Source organism: Lipotes vexillifer, unplaced genomic scaffold (genome assembly GCF_000442215.2).
Source record: "Lipotes vexillifer unplaced genomic scaffold, Lipotes_vexillifer_v1.1 scaffold1011, whole genome shotgun sequence".
NCBI lineage: Eukaryota > Metazoa > Chordata > Mammalia > Artiodactyla > Lipotidae > Lipotes > Lipotes vexillifer.
This window is the reverse complement of record NW_006787698.1, coordinates 5,339,245-5,358,011: the sequence shown is the minus strand read 5'-3', so window position 1 is coordinate 5,358,011 and position 18,767 is coordinate 5,339,245. Positions and strand designations below refer to the sequence as shown.

Below are 18,767 nucleotides of genomic sequence, written 5' to 3'. Positions count from 1 at the left end.
CCGGGCACCGCAATGAAAAGTAGCCCTGCTCTCCACAACTAGAGAAAGCCCGTACACAGCAATTGGGGGGCGGCAAAAAAAAAAAAAAAAAAGAATAAATAAGACAGATAAATAGTGGGTCACACGGGGAATGTGGTGGGCAGAGCTGATCCGATATGAGGGCAAGACATGGGAGCTGAGGCCATCTTTCAGCCTTAGCACCTGAAGGATAGAGCCACCAGAGGGTGTTGTGGGAGAGTCAGAGCCCTGATCCGAAGCCCAGAGATGTAGGGCCCGGCTCGAGGCTCCCAGGCAGGTGCAAACTGGCTACCCCCTCCCCAGCCCAGCTCAAGATTGACATCTCCCCAGCCCCTGAGAACCCCCACTTCTGCCTCTCCCCGGAGCTGCTTCATGTCAAGCCCTACCCAGACCCCAGGGGTCGGCCCACCAAGGAGATCCTGGAGTTCCCCGCCCGTGAGGTCTACGCCCCCCACACCAGCTACAGGTACAGCCTCTGGGGCAGCCGGGCACTTGAATGGCGGCATTCAGGCATCGTGCAAAGTGAGATGCCCTTTCCCCGACACTCACAGACACTGGCCTGAGATGCCACTGCTCTGCTTTAATGGGGGATGGATAGGAATGAAGGGGCGTGTCCTTCCTCCACCCCTCCTCGACGGTCCGTGTCCTCTGCCTGCGTCCCTGCCTGCTTCCGTCTCTGCTCCATGGCCGGAAATGGGGCGCAGCGCCCTGGCCGACCTCAGCAGACAGGCAGCTCCTCCCTGTGCAGGGGCCGCATGGGGCATGGCAGCATCCCTCGGTGCATGACTGGTCCTCAGTTCCACCCAGACAGTCTCAGGCTGGGAGCGCCGCCGTGTGGAGTCTGGGAGGGAGGTGAGGTTCAGCCAAGGCGCAGGGGTCCCCATCCCGCTGCCTGGCATGCCCAACCCCCTACCAGGCGTACCTCTCCTGAATCTCTCTCAGCCGCTGCTGCTGTGCCATCATCTCCTGCCTCTGTCGCTGCACGTGGCCCATGAGGGCCCACATGATGTGGCTCTGCTTGTCTGCATGGGCCTGTGGGGTCAGGACAGAAACCTCAGCTGGGGGCCTCCTCACCTGTCCCTCGACCCCACCCAGACCCCCCTGCTCCCCACTGCATCTGTGTGACCCGGAAAGTCACTGCCACTCCTTGGCCTCAACTTCCCCACCTGTAAAATGGGGGTGACACAGGAGTCCCTTTGTGGGGTTGTTATGAGCATGATGTGGATTTTTAGAGGGCATAAAACAGTGCTGGATACATCATGGGCACTCAAGAAATTCTCTAAATAGTATGCATTTATTGAGTAACTCCCATGTGCCCCACCCCATGATGAGGATTTTATCTGCACTGAGTCCCTGGCTCTGCTTTGAGAAATCAGTTGTCGCCCTTTTTTGCAAATAGGGAAACTGAGGCGTGGGAAGGGACATGGGTTTTGCCCAGAGACACACAGAGTAGAGGCCAGGGTACTGGAAGGCTGACCTTTGGGGGGTCTCTGGGACAAAAGGTTCAGAAATGAGGTCTGGTTGTGAATCAGGGTCTTGACTCCCCCAGGGCTGGGGACCCCTTACCTTTAAGGCCTCAAATTCTTGGCGGGCATGGCCCAGCCAAGCGCCTCTCAGCTGGACTTCCATCCGCTTCATTTTCTTCCGCAGCACCTGCTGTCCTTGGGCCACTTCCCCCAGCGCCTGGGCTGTGGCTTCAGCCTGCAGCTTGAGACCATCCTCTGCCATCTGATCAATAGACAGTGGATGTTAGTAGGATGACCTACTGGGACTGGCCTGATTTTAACACTGGAAATCCTGTATTCCAGGAACCCCCCTCAGTCCTGGGAAAACCTGACAGTTGGTCACCCTAGGCATAACTCTCCCATAGACTCCTATCCACCCCGCAACACCCCAACTGCAGCATCTACCTGCATCTCCAGTAGGCTCGCACGTAGCTCCTGGGCTGCGTCCTGGCCCTGGCTGACCTTCTGCCCCAGGAGCCCCAGCGCCTGGCCATAGAGGCTCAGGCTGCGCCCGGCCTCTGTCAGCTGTGCCTCGGTGGCCCTGTACACGCCGTTGAGAGCCTGGCTCAGCTGCAGGGCCCCGTGAAAGAGCAGGGTCAGCTCCTCCTGCTGTGCCGGCTCCGAGCCGCTCATGGGGGCCACCAGGGCAGGCTGGGCCACCATTGCCAGGGCGCACAGCAGACTCAGCATGAGCATGGGCATGACTAGGGGGCTGGGGGTGTGGCCACAGCAACACTGCTGCTGCCTTTTATGCCTTAATACTCCCCTTAACCTCAGGTCAATCGTTAACTGGCCAGCCGGGTGCCCCTTGTTGTGCAAGGGCCTGGCGGTGGCACTACAGTTGCATCAGGCGAATGTCCAGCCGGGCCACGCTGGCATCATGCTGGCTGGGGCTCGGGGCCAGGTGTGGGCTGGGGACGCTGGGAGAGAACAGGCCCAGGCCCCGCTGGGAGACCCTACGGCTCCTAGCCTCAGTTTCCCCTCCTGTGGATAGGCGTGACAACAATAACGGCAATAACAGTGAAGCTTTTATGAGCTCCAGTGGTTTGCCCAGAGCTGTCCCACTGCTGTTACGGTAGCTGGTCTCATAATCCTCCCATGAGCCTGCGATGCTGGAGTTTTTGTTGGCCTGGTTAAGAGCTAAGGGAGCAGGTACAGATGGTGGAGACTCTCCCAAGGCCACACAGCCTGACTCCAGGACCTCCACGTACCCTGGCTCAATGCTAACTGCCATTTGTCTCCCTGGATGACTGTGGGCAAGTGCCTCTGTTTCCCTGTGAAATAGAGTGTGATGTGAGTCCCTGCCCACAGGCTGCTGGTGAGAAATAAATGAGTCATTTCACGTCGGGTGCTTAGGACAGAGCCCAACGCACCCAGAGCCAGTTGGTGCCACATTAGTGTTTGGTGCAATTATTGACATTTTTGTAATTTAGCATCATTGGTATTACAAAGGCTCAGCTGGGGTGGCTTGATGCCCCCATTAGACAGATAGGGAAACTGAAGCCCAGGGGGCAGTTAGGGCTCCCTCCTGGGGGAGGGAGACAGAACCCTGACCCCAGCCCAGCCCTTGCCTTCAACTCCAGCCTTGGTTTCCCCACCTGAGAGACACGCCATATAATTCTAGTGGCCTCTCCTGGGGGAAGGGGTGGTCAGGCTCCTGTGCAGGGCTCAGGCCTGGTGCTGGTTGCCTGGGCTACCTTCTCGGAAGCCTGGCCCTCAGCACCCATCTGTCTCCTGTCCTCTGTCTCACTGTGTACCCTCAGTACCCCCGAAGTCCCTCTGTGTTCCCACCCTCTGCCACGCCGTTCCCCCGCTTGTGCTCTGAGGGTGCCCGTCTGCCCTCCATTCTCTGCCAGTCACATCTCCCGCCTGGCGCCCATACGTGTCCCTGACCCGGTTCTCAGTGCCCCAGTGGTGTGGCCACTGTCCCCCAGCTCTCTGTCCCTCTGACGTGGACACGCCCCTGCCCCCACAGGAACCTGCTGTATGTGTACCCACACAGCCTCAATTTCAGCAGCCGCCAGGGCTCCGTGCGCAACCTCACTGTGCGAGTGCAGTACATGGCGGGCGAGGACCCCAGCCAGGCCCTGCCGGTCAGTGGCTGGGCCCAGGGGGAGGCGGGCGGGGTGTCCCCCGCCGGCCCCTCATGCCCCTGCTCCCCCAGGTCATCTTTGGCAAGTCCAGCTGCAGTGAATTCACCCGCGAGGCCTTCACACCGGTGGTCTACCATAACAAGTATGTGGGGTCGGGGTGGGGGGACTGATGGGGGTACAGTGGGGCAGGAAGGGGGGCCAGGGTCAGGGGAGGGGTGCCATCTCCTGGAGTGCTAATGCGGGAACCCGAGGCAGGGAGCAGGGACAGTGGGGCCCAGCAGCACTGGGGGACCATGTGGCAGGTGGGGCGGGGCAGGCAAGGGGGAGCCCAGCCCCCAGCAGAACCCCCAGCCCGGCCCTGCCAGGTCCCCTGAATTCTACGAGGAGTTTAAGCTGCGTCTTCCGGCCTGTGTGACCGAGAACCACCACCTGCTCTTCACCTTCTACCACGTCAGCTGCCAGCCCCGGCCAGGCACGGCCCTGGAGACCCCTGTGGGCTTTACTGTGAGCTCTTCAGCACTGCCAGCCCCCACCCCCATGCCCAGCCCTCCCGACCCCTGTCCGGTCCCATACCTGACCCCCAGCCCCTCCCCAGTGGATCCCACTGCTGCAGCACGGCCGCCTGAGGACCGGCCCCTTCTGCCTCCCTGTGTCCGTGGATCAGCCCCCGCCCAGCTACTCCGTGCTCACACCGGACGTACGTGCTCTGGACTCCCTGCCAACTAGCACCCTGTCCCCCGTCAGTGCTCCCAAGTCCCTCATTCGTGCCCTGCTTTCCTTCCCACCAATACCCCTGGGAGCCTTGTCCTCCGTTAGGGCCTCCAGGGCCCCTGCCTGCCTCGTCACACCCACCCCCATTATTACTCCTGTGTGACCTGCTGACCCCGTGCGTGTCCCTCCCTGTCCCCGACTAGCCCTGCCTCGTTACTGCCCCCTCCCCTGCCTCTGCACTCACTGTTCCATAGTGAGATTCCACTGCCTCTCCGCCGCAGCCCCCCACTTGCAGCCCTGCTTGCCTCCCTAATCACTGTCCCTAGAGTATCCCCTCCCCATGCGAATGTTCTGTCACCCTCCCACATAGCCTTTAATTTGCACCCCGGGGACCTGGAGTCCTCCCATCATGCTATTTCCTGTTCATTCCCTCCAATAACAGTCACTCTGGGTTTCCATTCTCCCGTGAGCATCCCAGGCTTCCGGCCTGCCCGGTGGACCCCCGTAGCGCTCCCCTCCATCTGCCCCCATCTCTGGGCTGGGCGGGGCCCAGGGGCAGGGTGCCAGGTGGCTCCCCGGGGCGGGGCTGTGCTCAGGCCACAGTGTCGCAATGGCTGAGGCTGGTGGCCTGAGCGGTGGGGAGGGCCGGCCGGTGCCCACTTGGTGTGTCCCTCCCGCAGGTGGCGCTGCCGGGCATGCGCTGGGTGGATGGCCACAAGGGTGTGTTCAGCGTGGAACTCACGGCTGTGTCCTCTGTGCACCCCCAGGTAGGGGTTGGGGCCAGAGCCCAGGAGTCCGGCCCTGGGGTTGGGCAACAGTTTCCGCTGACCAGGGAGGCCTGGCTTCGGGCCATTGGACATGACTTTGGTCAGCGGGGCCAGGCTCCAGGGAAGCTGCTGACTCAGGCGGGGGCGGCCGTGCCAGTGGCCGTCCTAGCTGGAGCTTTGGCCTTTGCATGGTCTCTCCTCCCCCCACCCCATGTGTCCCTTGCTATTTCTGTGATCACTCCCCATCTTTTCCTTTTCTTCTTGACCTACCGTCTTGTCCCTTTTCTCATGTATTTTCCATTCACTGGTCCCCAACCTCGGTGTCCCAGCCTACTCAGCCTCGCACTCCATCCCCTGGGCCCTTTCTGGACTGGGGGCCCTGGCTTCGCCCTGCTCACCCCTGGTCCCCCACCAGGACCCCTACCTGGACAAATTCTTCACCCTGGTGCACGTCCTGGAGGAAGGGGCCTTTCCATTCCGGCTCAAGGATGCCGTGCTGAGTGAGAGCACCGTGGAACAGGAGCTGCGGGCCAGCCTGGTGGCCCTGCGACTCGCCAGCCCTGAACCCCTTGTCGCCTTCTCCCACCACGTACTGGACAAGCTCGTACGCCTGGTCGTGCGGCCCCCGATCATCGGCGGCCAGATCGGTGCGCGGGCACAGCCTCATACCTTAGTTTCCCATCTGGAGAATGGGCCTTGGGTCCCCTGGTCCTGGGTGACCTCCCATAGCCCATTTATCTCTCTGGTCTCAGTTTTCCAATCTGAAAAATGGTCCCTCAGTCCCCTAGTCCCCTGACTTTTTGATGGCCACGTGGGCCCCTTGGACCCTGAAGTCTCTTCCCTGGGGAAGTAGAAAGCCCTGGTACCTGGAACTCGACCTCTCTTCTGCCCGGCAGTAAACCTGGGTCGTGTAGCCTTTGAAGCAATGGCTCATGTAGTCAGCCTCGTCCACCGGAGCCTGGAGGCTGCCCAGGACGCCCGTGGTCACTGCCCACTGCTGGCTGCCTATGTCTTCTATGCCTTCCGACTGCCTGGCACGGAGCCCAGCCTCCCAGGCGGTGAGTGTTGGTTGGAGACCCTGGGGCACGGGAAATACCTGGGAGCAGAGCATCCCAAGCAAAGGGAAGGGCATGTGCAAAGGTCCTGAGGCTGCACAGGCTTTGGTTGGTTTGGGCAATTTACAGGAGAGAGAGAGAGAACTTTTTGCCCCAGCCCCAGGGATGTGGTCTTTGTAAACTTGACTGGCATGTGATTCAGCCAGTCAGCAAGCAGGGACTCAAGCAGAGCTGCCTGGATTTGAATCTCAGTTCTGCCTACAAGTTCTGTGACTCTGGGCCAGTGACTTTACCTCTCTGGGCCTGTTTTCCCATCTATAACACGATGATAACAATAGTGCCTCTCACAGGGGTGCTAGTAATAGTCAGTGGCACAGTAATCCATGCAAAATGTTTGGCACACTGAGCGCTCAATAAAGTTGGATTTTTTTTCATTTGCTAAATAATTAACAATCAGCACTAAGACTTATAACGTGCCAGGCACCGTTCTCAGTGTTTTTTATTCTCCCCAAAATTGCTATGAGGCAGAGCCATTATCACACCCATTTTACAGGTAAAGAACCTAGAGGTTCAGAGAAAGAAAGTGACTTCGCCAAAGGCAGCTGACTGGGAAGGGGCAGGTGGGCAGGGGGCTGAGCGTATTCCTTCTATCATCAGGGGCCCTTCCAGTGACGCTGCAGCCTGCCACGCTGGCCCATGGCCCTGGCCGCCCCGCGAGCCTCTACCTGGCTCGCTCTAAGAGTATTAGCAGCAGCAACCCTGACCTGGCTGTGGCCCCTGGCTCCGTGGATGACGAGGTCTCCCGCATCCTGGCCAGCAAGGTAGGGCAAGGGGCCCCTGCTCTCTCCAGCCTCAGTGGTCATGGCTGCCAGGTGGGCAGGTGAAAGATCTCAGTATTGACAGAGGATAGGAAGGGCAGACAACAGTATGGATGAAGACTTGACCCTGGGTTATTCCCTGGCGGTCCAGTGGTTAGGACTCCAAGCTCTCAACTGCCAAGGGTGCGGGTTCAATCCCTGGTCAGGGAACTAAGATCCTGCAAGCCACGCAGCCTGGCCAAAAAAAAATAGACTTGACCCTGGACGTTAGGGCTGGGCTCTGGCTGTCACAGGTTGGGAGCTGTGACTCGGACTCTTAGGTTGACCCAAGGATGGATGACTGGATCTTGAAAAAAGAGCACCATGTACATAGCGCAGTGGTGCATTTCCATGTGTACCCTATGCATGTACGTACACGGGGCACATATATGCACGCACCCCACGCACATGGGAACGCGGGTGCATGTACTCATGCATTCCATGCACAGACGTATGCGGGAGGCATATACGTGTGCACCCCATGCACATTTGCGCACACACACATATTCCAGGGTTGCGTGTGGGTGTCCACGTGGGCACATGTGTGGCCCAGGACAGTGAGCACGCTTGGTGTTTCACGCTGGTTTCCCTGCCCTCTGCCCATAGATGCTACCACTTATCCGTGTATCTCCAGGGTATCGACCGCTCACACTCCTGGGTGAATTCTGCTTATGCTCCAGGAGGCAGCAAGGCGGTGCTGCGACGGGCACCCCCTTATTGTGGGGCCGACCCCAGACAGGTGCCCTCCCTGCCTGCCCCTGCACGTGTGTCACCCCACCTCAGCATGAGCTCCTCCCACCTTCCTGGCTGGGGCCAACTAACCTAGGGGGGCTGCCTGGAGGAGGCAGCGGACCCCCTCCTGCCTTTGTTTGGGGCTGTGGAGTGGATGTTGTAGACAACACAGGGTCATCTTAACCAGCCTTTTGCTGCCACACAGACCACAGCCTCAGGCAGAGACAGAAGGGGCCGGGTGGTATGGGTGGTATGCAAATAGCATTGCAAATGATATGCACATTCAGCCACTCTAACCTCACTGTCCCGCATGGCCTGATTCTCTCCCTTTAATCCACTCTGTTCGGGAGACTCTTAACTGTCCCCTTGACACAGCAGCCTGAATGATGCCCAGGGGATGGAACTGAACCTCTGGGCTCCCCAACCCCGTTTCAGGCAGAGCGACCCCTGTGGGCAGCTTCCTTTGCTTTGCCCCTTCCTGGGACCTGGTGTGGGGAGGGGCTTTGCCATCAGACCCTGGATCGGGATCAAGTCCTGGTTCTGCTATGGGCTCCCCCTGTGCCCCAGGTTCTGAATTGTCAGGAGTGAAGACTTGCTATTCAGTGCAGTGGTCCAAGCCTGGGAGAGAGTTAGGGCATCACAGGCAAGATTTTGTTGGGGAGATAGATCCTCAACCCAGCCTCATCCCTGAGTTACTGGCTAGTCGGGGGAGATAGACACCCATCAAACAAACACATGAATATGTAAGTGCAGGGGGTGAAAATACCTGAAAGGAAACGAACTGAAACAGGGCCACCAGCCTCCCTCTGGGTGGTCTGGGGAGCCTCTCCCGGGAGGTGTCATTTTTGCTGGTACCTGAAGGGTAAGATAGAGCCAGCCAGTGAAGGGTAGGTGTTCCAGATGGAGGGAAAGGCATATGCAGAGGTTGGAACCAAGCTCAGAGGCCCCTGGGCACCAAGGGCTGGATTCCCTGCATACCTGGCCCCAGGCCGTGTTCCAGCTCTGTACCTGTCACCTAGGCAACCTGCACCGCCGTGGCAGCCAGGGAACTGTTCACAGCACAAGCAGGGGGACTTTTGGACAGTCTTCTAAGATTTGCTGGGAGTCTGGGTTCATGGGCCTTTCCAGTCCCCCCATGTTTTTAACAGGTCTCCCCACCAGTGCCCTCAGTTCTCTGGGGTGTCAGCTGGGCCTGGAAGAGCACATAGGAGGTGACAAGGTAGCAGGAGGGCAGGCATTCCAGGCAGGAGGCAGCAGTGAGGCTGGCCTTTGCGGTAGATGGCCCATCTGATGCGGGCTGAGGAGCCCAGGGCATGTGGCTGGGACTATGGGAGCTAGGGGGGGCCCCCACGGCCAAGGCAAGGACCTGGGCAGTTTCCAGGGCCGGGCCAGCTCCATCACTGGGTCTCCTCTCCCCCGTCAGCGGCCTCACCTGACCAGCAAAGGAGGCGGGGAGAGTGGAGCTTGAGCACCTCATGCCCATTTCACAGATGGGGATACTGAGGCCTGGCAAGGCCCCAAGCAAGGCTGGAGCTGGCCAGGCCTGGAAACTGGGGCTCTCTTGGCTGCTCCCACTGCCTCTCATCACCATCTCACCTCCTCTGTCCTTATCTTTCTTTTTCTTCTTTCTCCTCCTCCATTCTCCCTTTAATCCCCTTTGTCTATACTCTACACCCCTGTCTACACTCTTCCTCCTCCACCCTGGTGCCCTCCGCCTCTGTCCATCCCTGGACTCACGGACTCACACACACTCTCTGCCCTCGTCCCCACTTGGCTCACCTCCTCTGACCATGTTCTCTTCTCCGTCTACACTGATTTTACCCTTCCCACCTCCACTCCTCCCATCTCTTTTCTCTTATCTTTGTCTGCTGGGTCCTGCTCCATCTGACGGGCTCCCGTCCACATTCTTGCCTGTTCCGTTCACCCTGCTTGTCCCCTCCTTACCTGTGTCTTGCTTCTCGTCTCTTCCATCACATTTTTACCCTCTCCATCCACTCCCACACACTTCTGTCTTTATTAACATGGCTCTCTCCATCCACGTCCCCGCTGTCTGTCCGCGTGGCCACGTCTTTCCTCCATCCACGCCGACTGTCTCTCTCCTCTGTCCGTACCACCTGCACCCACTCTGACCCCCCTCGCCATCCCATCCCCTCGTCATCCCATCATAGGCCATCGACCGCAGCTCTAGCCGAACCTCTTCCTACCTCGAGGGCTCCTCCTCGACCCCACCAGCCACCCAGCCGAGACCCACTGTGCAAAAGGTAGTGGGAGGCAGGGGGTGGGTGACTCCATTTTGGGGTCCAGAGCTCCCTTGCCCTTGAGCCCAGCAGGGTCTGGAGAGCCCGGGGAAAGGGCACATTGACTCCTCCTGGCCCCTTTCCTCCTGCATGGCCTCTCGCTGCTCTAATCCCAAGCCCTCCAGCTGCATCCTCCCCTGTCACGCCCTCCAGACGGGGGTACGGGGTGGGCTCCTCTGCTCTCTGTGATCCCTGCCCCTGCCCCCAGCTGCTTCACGAGGAGCTGGCCCTGCAGTGGGTGGTCAGCGGCAGTGCCGTGCGCGAGGCTGTCCTGCAGCATGCCTGGTTCTTCTTCCAGCTCATGGTGAGACGCCCTCCTCCCCGCCCAAGAACAAGGGGCCCCCAGGGGAGACTCTCCTTAGGGAGAGAAGCCCCCTGAGATTGTACCTAAGCCCCCTGAGAAGTGGCCCCAAGAGACCCGCACGTAGAGAGAGATAAGAGATACCTAAGGGAATCTCTCCCTGGAGAGGACCCCTGAAAGTTACCTGAAATCCCTTCCACAGTGAGAAGGATCCCCACTACCCACCTTCCCTATAAGACCATTGAGAGACCCCCAACTAGCAAGGAGGCCTCCCCTGCAAGAGAGAGAAGGAAACTGTTGGGATCAGACTTGAGACATCCCCCAAGCTCTTCAAGAGGTGCCTTGAACTATTCCTCCTGACTACAGCTGTCCCCCCTCAATCTGGTGGGCCTTCAAGCCCCACCCTCCTACCTACAGTCAGACGTTGACCCCTGGAGACCTGCTCTAGCCCCACCCGTACTCTCTCAGCCTCCCACCCCTCTGCCTAGCACCCACTCAAGGCCCCGCCCATGTCCTTCTCAAGCCCCACCCACAACCTGCAAAGTCCCACCCACAGCTCTCGGGCCCTCCCCACAGCTATCAGGCCCCACTCTCACCCCATAACTACAGGGCTCAAGCCACATCCAGGACCCCTCATGCCCACCTTTAGCCCACTTCAAGCCACCACTCACAGCCCCCCAGTCTCTGCTCCCTTCTGGCAGGCCGCCTCCACCCACAGCCCCTCAAGACCCACCCCCCTCCCTCTTGCCCCACCCCCAGGTGAAAAGCATGGCGCTGCACCTGCTTCTGGGCCAGAAGCTGGACACACCCCGCAAGCTTCGCTTCCCTGGGCGCTTCCTGGATGACATTGCTGCCCTGGTAGGCTCTGTGGGCCTGGAGGTCATCACCCGCGTCCACAAGGTAAGGGGGAGGGGCCTCCATGGAGGGAGGGTGGGGCAGGGGTGCTCAGGGAGGACATAGAGCCAGCCACATGAGGCATCAGTCCTGTCCAGTGCCTCCTGGCTACAAGACCACGAATCCCATTTGCTGAATCAGTCTGTTCATGCAACATCCATTTCTTAAGCACAGCCCTGTGCTGGGAACTAGAGACACAGCAGTGAACAAAACAGACCCAGTTCCTTACCCTCATGGAGCTAACTTTTAGGGGAAGACTTGAAGGACATGAGGGAGCAATCTATGTGATATCTGGGGGAAGAGCATTCCAGTCAGGGGGCGAACAGCAAGTGCAAAGGCCCTGAGGCAGGACCGTGCCACTGTCAGAGGAGCAGTGAGGAGGTGAGTGGCTGGGGTGAAGTGAACAAAGTGGAGAGTGGGAGTTGGTGAAGGCCGAGAGGTGACAGGGCAGATGCATTAGCCCTTAGCACAGTATCAGAATACAGTAAGTACTCAGTAAATGGATGTTGATGTTCCGAGACCTTGATGGTTATCCAGGCCCTGGACCACTAATTCCAGTGCCCACAGAAGCTGGGCAGACAATGATAATAGTGATAAAATTATGCATTTATTGAGCACTTACTGTGTACTTAAATACTTTATTTTTATTTTTAAAATTTATTTATTTATTTTTATTTGTTTATTTTTGGCTGCACTGGGTCTCCATTGCTGTGCGCGGGCTTTCTCTAGCTGTGGCGAGCGGGGGCTACTCTTTATTGCGGTGCGTGGGCTTCTCATTGCAGTGTCTTCTCTTGTTGCGGAGCACGGGCTCTAGGCACGTGGGCTTCAGTAGTTGGGGCATGCAGGCTCAGTAGTTGTGGTGCACGGGCTTAGTTGCTCCGTGGCATGTAGGATCTTCCCGGACCAGGCCTCAAACCCATGTCCCCTGCATTGGCAGGTGGATTCTTAACACTGTGCCACCAGGGAAGCCCCTAGCGAAATACTTCAGATGGATCACATTAAACTCTCCCAACAACTCCATGAAGTTAGTAGTATTGTTTCCTCCATTATACTGTTGGAGAAACGGAGGCAAAGAATGACTGAGTAACAACTTGATACCATGTAAGTGGGAATGGGCAGAATGGGGATTTGAACCCTCACCACCAGCTTCAGTTGGGGGAGTGGGGCTTATGGTGGACCAGAGGGTATGTGGCCAGAATGTCTGATTTTTAAAGAGAAAGGGGACTTCGGATTTGATGGGAATTTTCCAGATTTTTGAAATGCTGGTTGGCCCAAGCTGGCCCTTGTGCAATCCCCCACGACCTCTGGGCTGGTCTCAAAGGTTTTAACCTTGTTTCACTAGAGCCTCCCCAAGGGCTGAGTTCCCGGAGGCTGATCCAGATTATGAGGAAACCCTCCTCAAAAGGGCTGCAGGAGGGGGCTTCCCTGGTGCCGCAGTGGTTGAGAATCTGCCTGCTAGTGCAGGGGACACGGGTTCGAGCCCTGGTCTGGGAGGATCCCACGTGCTGCGGAGCAACTAGGCCTGTGAGCCACAACTACTGAGCCTGCGCGTCTGGAGCCTGTGCTCCGCAACAAGAGAGGCCGCGATAGTGAGAGGCCCGTGCACCGTGATGAAGAGTGGCCCCCGCTTGCTGCCACTAGAGAAAGCCCTCGCACAGAAACGAAGACCCAACACAGCAAAAATAAATAAATTAATTAATAAACTCCTAACCCCAACATCTTCTTTCTTTAAAAAAAAAAAAAGGGCTGCAGGGAAGAACAATGCCCTTGAGAGGCACCTTTGTCACAGCGCTGGGGGGTTATCAGTGACGGGCCATAGCGGTTTCATTCCTTCACCTGACATTTATGGAGCACCAGCTGTATCAGGCTCCACGCACAAGTCTCTGCCCCACTTGAGGACTCGGAGCTCAGGTGGATTTTGTATTTTGTTTCTTTGGGTTGCAGGGAACTGTGGTCCACCGAGGCTAACTTGTGAGGCCAAGAGTAGCTCCCGAAAGCAGGAGGGCAGCTGGGCCTTGAGACCATAGGAGCCTCCTTCCTTGTCGTTCCTCACACTTGCCAGGCGCTTCCTGCTCCAGGGCCTTTGCACTGACTGTTCCCTCTCTTCAGAACGCCTTTCTCCCCTGGGCGCTTGCTCATCCTTCAGGCTTCTCTTGAAATAGCACCCTGTTAGTTGTCTTTGAAACACATAGAACTATCTGGAATACTCTTATCCCCCATCCCCCGCCCCATGAGACTGAGAGCTGGACAAGCAGCAGGGACCGAGTCTGTCTTGTTCACAAGACTTGGTACATAATAGATGCTTGTTAAATGATTTCTTAGGGTTTATCAGTTAGGGCAAAGGTTAATTTGCTTGAACATCATCACAAATGGTTTAAATGTGACCAAAGTTTATTTCTGAGCATAGGTGGGCTACGGGGGGCTCCACGGTGTGGGCCTGGCCATCTCAGTTCATCGTGGTGCCTGCCACATCAGGCATTACAGGCTATGGAAACCGGAGGACCTGCCCCTTCTGTTTAAGTGGCCACATCATTCCTCTCAAATCCCGTTGGCCAGAATGTGGTCACATGATTGTTCTCAGCTGCGTGGGAGGCTGGGAAATGTAGTCCCTACCCAGCTCTGAACTCTGAAAATGCGTCCTAATACCCGTGAGAGGATATGGTGGGGGGTCAGCAGCCAGTCTCTGCCATCTGTGTTGTGTTACTCAAATCTGGTGAGAGAATAAAAAAGAGTGTCCTCAACAGAGCCGGGTGGAGGGTAGACACTAACTGTGGGGAAGGGAAGGGCTAGTCAGAGGGAGGAGGACAACCAGGAAGCCTGGGAGTCCAGAGCCTAGAGGCAAGGGTGTGTCGAGGAGACCCAGGGTTTTCGGGCAGTGACACGGCTCTTAGGGGTCACTGATGGCCTTGGCGAGAGCCAGGCCAAGGGCAGGGATGGAGGCTTGATGGGGTGGGTGGGCATGTGCTGATAGGCCCTGTTCCCCCAGGACGTGGAGCTGGCCGAGCACCTCAACGCCAGCCTGGCCGTCTTCCTCAGTGATCTGCTGTCCCTGGTGGACCGCGGCTTTGTCTTCAGCCTGGTCCGGGCTCACTACAAGCAGGTAGGGGTGGGCGTGGTGGGAATGGCACACGTGCAGAGACATGGTAGGAACAACACACCTGCGGAGATGTGGTGTGGACGGCATACCTGTGGGGGACTTGGAGGGGACAGCACACCTGTGGGAACATGGCAGGGGGTGGTGTGGATTGGTGGGCAGAGCAGTGTAGTGTCACCCACTGAACCCTCCCCCACAGGTGGCCACACGGCTGCAGTCGGCTCCCAACCCAGCGGTGCTGCTGACCCTGCGCATGGACTTCACCCGCATCCTATGCAGCCACGAGCACTACGTGACCCTCAACCTCCCCTGCTGCCCCCTGTCGCCCCCGGCCTCGCCCTCGCCCTCTGTATCTTCCACCACCTCGCAGGTGGGCTGGCCTCACATCTGCTTCCTCTTCTTGACCTATGACCTCTTACCTTTCAGCCCTTCTTGTGTGGTTCCCTCATCTCTGTCCATTTCGCAATAGGCCACTGCCCAGGGGACTGACCCCTTACCTCTGACCCTTCATCTCTGACCCTGCATTCTCAGCAGTTTCCCGGGAGGACCAGCTTCTGATTTCTCACCCCTAAATCCTAACTCCCAGACTGGCGTTCCATCTGCCATTTCTCAAATCTCTAACTTTGGACCCTGTGCCCTGTCATCTCACAGATGAGTTAACCCTAACCTCTCACCTCTGACCCTTGGCCCCTGGTCCCTTGCTTTGTCCCCCTCTCCAGAGCTCCACCTTTTCCAGCCAGGCCCCAGACCCCAAGGTGATCAGCATGTTCGAGCTGAGTGGGTCGTTCCGGCAGCAGCACTTCCTGGCTGGGCTCCTGCTGACGGAACTGGCCCTGGCCCTGGAACCTGAGGCCGAGGGGTAAGCACAGGCCCTGCCTGGCCGTGGGGCGGGAGGAAGGTCCAGGAGCCACACCCACTCTGTCCTGAGCACCTCACTACCCCACAGGGCGTCCCTGCTGCACAAGAAGGCCATCAGTGCTGTCCACAGCCTGCTCTGTGGCCATGATGCTGACCCCCGCTACGCCGAGGCCACTGTGAAGGCCCGGGTGGCCGAGCTATACCTGCCACTGCTGTCACTGGCGCGGGACACACTGCCACGGCTGCATGACTTTGCTGGTCAGCAGGGCAAGGCGGGGTGGGGTCCCACGATCTGGGGGCCTGATTGATCCCACAAGGCTCAGGTCGGGAAAGGTGGGCGAGCATGTTAGGAGCAAAAACATGGGTGTTAGGATCAGAGGAGTGGGTTCAAGTCCTGCTGTGGGGCCCCAAGAAAGCCATTAATCTCTCTGAGCCTCAGATTTATCACCTGTAAAATGGAGACAGTGGTAGCACCAACTGCTTCCTAGGATTATGTGAAAATCTGAGGACGTGTAGTACTGGGTTATTGTCAGCGTGCAATACATGGGAGATGAATTATCTTCTAGAAAGAGGTGTGAGGAGGGAAAGGTGGGGAACATCAGTTGGAGCCCTGTGTTTGTTCATTTATGTGCACATTCATTGGCACCACTGATGGACAAGTGTGTTCAGTGGTTGGAAACACAGACCTGGGATTGGTGGGTTGATCCCCTTCGTCATTCGGGGGAAACTCTCAGTTGTTATCTCTTGAATTTTTTTTTTCTGCCTCCTTTTCTCTCTTCTCTCCTCCTGAGACTCCAATTACACGTATGTTAGACCTTTATGATCATGTTACAAGTGTCTGCTGTGCTCTGTTCTGTTTTTCATTCTGTTTGCTCCCTGTGCTTGAGTTGGGAAACTTTCTATTCACATGTGTTTGAGCTCACTACTTCTGTCTTCTGCTGTGTCTGGTCTTCTATTAATCCCCTCCATTGAGTTCTGAATTTCAAATTTTATATTTTCCAGTTGTAAATTTTGATTTTGTGGTTGTTGTAGATTCTAGTTCTCTGCTGAAATTCTCCATTTTTTAACCCATGTTTGTGCATCTTTTTTATTTTTTATTTTAAAGTTTTGCTCACTTCAACATTTGATCATTTCTGTGCCTGCTTCTATTGTCTTTTCTCCCTTATCAGTCACCTTTTCCTGCGTCTTCACATCTTCTGATTTTTTATTGTATTTTGGACATTGCATGTAAAAGGAACATCAGGACTGAAGCAATGTTATCTTTTCCCAGTGAGCATTCCCTTTCTCTCTCTTAGGCAGCTAGGATAGGGGCTGATCACCTCAATCCAGTCAGGAATTCATCTAGGTTAAACTGGGCTGGAGCTTTAGTAAAACTCAGTTGACTTTGACCTTTTATTTCAAGACTCTCTGGAGTGAAATCTGTTCTGTATTTGTTGGCAGCAGCTCTGTCTCTCTGATGAGACTGTGTTTTTTTGGGAGGGGGGAGTGGAGAGAGTACTCTTTTAAGATCAGAGATTTTTTTTTTCTTTTTTTTCTTTTTTTTTGGCTGTGTTGTGTCTTCGTTGCTGTGCACAGGCTTGCTGTAGTTGCGGTGAGCGGGGGCCGCTCTTTGTTGTGGTGCGCAGGCTTCTTATTGCAGTGGCTTCTCTGGTTGCAGAGCATGGGCTCTAGGTGCACCGGCTTCAGTAGTTGAGGCATACGGGCTTAGTGGCTCCGTGGCATGTGGGAATCTTCCTGGGTCGGGCATTGAACCTGTATCCCCTGCATTGGCAGGTGGATTTTAACCACTGTGCCACCAGGGAAGTCCAAGATCAGAGATTTTGGAACCAGACTGTTTAGATTAAAATCCTAGATCTACCATTTACCTACTGTGTGACCCCAGGAAAGTAACTTAACCTCTCTGTGCCTCAGTTTCTTCTTCCACAGAGTAAGGGTGGTAAAAGTACTTATCTCACAGGGTTGTTTTGAAGAGTAAGAGTTAATATTGTTAAAGTGCTTAGACTAGCACCTGACACAGGAAATGCTATGTAAGTGCCAGTTGGTGCTATAATAATAGCAGCAGCATTTATTATTGTGGTTGTCACCATTGCCATCATCATCATCATCATCATCTTCATCATCATCTTTACAATGACTGCAGGCCACGTTCTAAGTGTTGAGTTTAGAGTGACCAGAGCAGATATAGTCCAGGCCTTTGTGGATCTTAGAAACAGTTGCATGATGCATGTATCTAATTACAAGTACAATAAGTGAGCTCTGGGAGTCAATAACTAGAGACTCCACCCTGGTCTGGGGGGTGGAATCAGGGAAGGCTTCCCTGAGGAGGTGACCTGTGAGCTGAAATTTGAGACAGAGACAGCACTTAACCACGGTCTCATTCTTTTCTCCCCCCAGAGGGTCCAGGTCAGCGGTCAAGATTGGCCTCTATGCTCGACTCAGACACAGAAGGGGAAGGGGACATGGGAGGCACCATCAACCCCTCAGTGGCCATGGCCATCGCTGGTGGCCCCCTGGCCCCTGGCTCCCGGGCCAGCATCTCCCAGGGCCCAGCGACAGTGAGTACCAGCCTTGTCCCCAGAGACCCCATCCAACATTTGATTGTTTTTGTGTCTGCGTCTAATGTCTTTTCTCCCTTATCAATCACATCTTCCTGCCTCTTCACATGTCTTGTGATTTTTTTATTGTATTTTGGACATTGTGTGTCCAATAACCTGGTAATGGAACTTATGCAATGAAGTACCAGTTGGCCAGTTCTCATCTTAATATGGAGAAAAATGAAAGTCACCTCTCTCCCTTCTGAGTGCCCTGTCCCCTCTCTGTCCCCAGGCTGCTCGCTCAGGCTGTGCCCTCTCTGCCGAGTCTAGCCGGACCTTGCTGGTGTGTGTGCTATGGGTCTTGAAGAATGCTGAGCCAGCCCTGCTGCAGCGCTGGGCTGCGGACCTGGCCCTCCCTCAGCTGGGTCGTCTCTTGGACTTGCTGTACCTCTGTCTGGCTGCCTTTGAATACAAGGTTCGAGGGGTGGGCAGGGAACTGGGGTATAGGAGTCAGAAGAAGCAGGACCAGGTTAGCCCACAGAAAAGAGTAGAGTCAAACTCTCTGTTCTTGCAGGGGAAAAAAGCCTTTGAGCGTATCAACAGTCTCACGTTCAAGAAATCACTGGACATGAAGGCCCGGCTGGAGGAAGCTATCTTGGGCACCATCGGAGCCCGACAGGAGATGGTGCGACGGAGCCGTGGTGAGAGGGAGATGTACCCCATGCACGTCCCTACCCGGTGCCTCCTAGCCTTTGTACCAGGGGCCCCAAGGCGGGGACCATCTCTGCCTCTATTTGGCTTACTTTTCCCAGAAGGAAGTCGGCGCGTTATCCCCGTACACGTGCGTGTCTATGTTCCCTGTTCACATCTAACTGCATCCACTCTGCAAGCATCCACGTCACCCAGTGTCCTCACAGGGATCCCATGTGTGTGGGATCCATTCTCATGGTCATGCGTGTCTTTCTGTCTTTGCACATCTGTGAACGTGCACTTGTGTGTCTCAGAGAGGAGCCCATTTGGGAACCAGGAGAATGTACGCTGGCGGAAGAGC

The 18,767-nt window shown here is 56.4% G+C and overlaps 1 protein-coding gene across 1 annotated transcript in view; it reads left to right on the top strand.

Annotated features, from left to right (window-relative positions):
• Positions 1–18,767, top strand: part of DOCK6 (dedicator of cytokinesis 6) — a 44,214-nt gene that overhangs the window by 16,078 nt on the left and 9,369 nt on the right. The window contains exons 14-32 of the mRNA XM_007460760.1: positions 322–484; positions 3,499–3,616; positions 3,688–3,758; positions 3,982–4,120; positions 4,212–4,313; positions 5,008–5,094; positions 5,510–5,741; positions 5,991–6,152; positions 6,807–6,970; positions 10,244–10,339; positions 11,096–11,236; positions 14,217–14,330; positions 14,524–14,694; positions 15,044–15,183; positions 15,271–15,440; positions 17,577–17,737; positions 18,009–18,191; positions 18,291–18,417; positions 18,721–18,749. Coding sequence (XP_007460822.1) covers positions 322–484; positions 3,499–3,616; positions 3,688–3,758; positions 3,982–4,120; positions 4,212–4,313; positions 5,008–5,094; positions 5,510–5,741; positions 5,991–6,152; positions 6,807–6,970; positions 10,244–10,339; positions 11,096–11,236; positions 14,217–14,330; positions 14,524–14,694; positions 15,044–15,183; positions 15,271–15,440; positions 17,577–17,737; positions 18,009–18,191; positions 18,291–18,417; positions 18,721–18,749 — 2,570 coding nt within the window. The remainder of the gene's footprint in view (positions 1–321; positions 485–3,498; positions 3,617–3,687; positions 3,759–3,981; positions 4,121–4,211; positions 4,314–5,007; positions 5,095–5,509; positions 5,742–5,990; positions 6,153–6,806; positions 6,971–10,243; positions 10,340–11,095; positions 11,237–14,216; positions 14,331–14,523; positions 14,695–15,043; positions 15,184–15,270; positions 15,441–17,576; positions 17,738–18,008; positions 18,192–18,290; positions 18,418–18,720; positions 18,750–18,767) is intronic.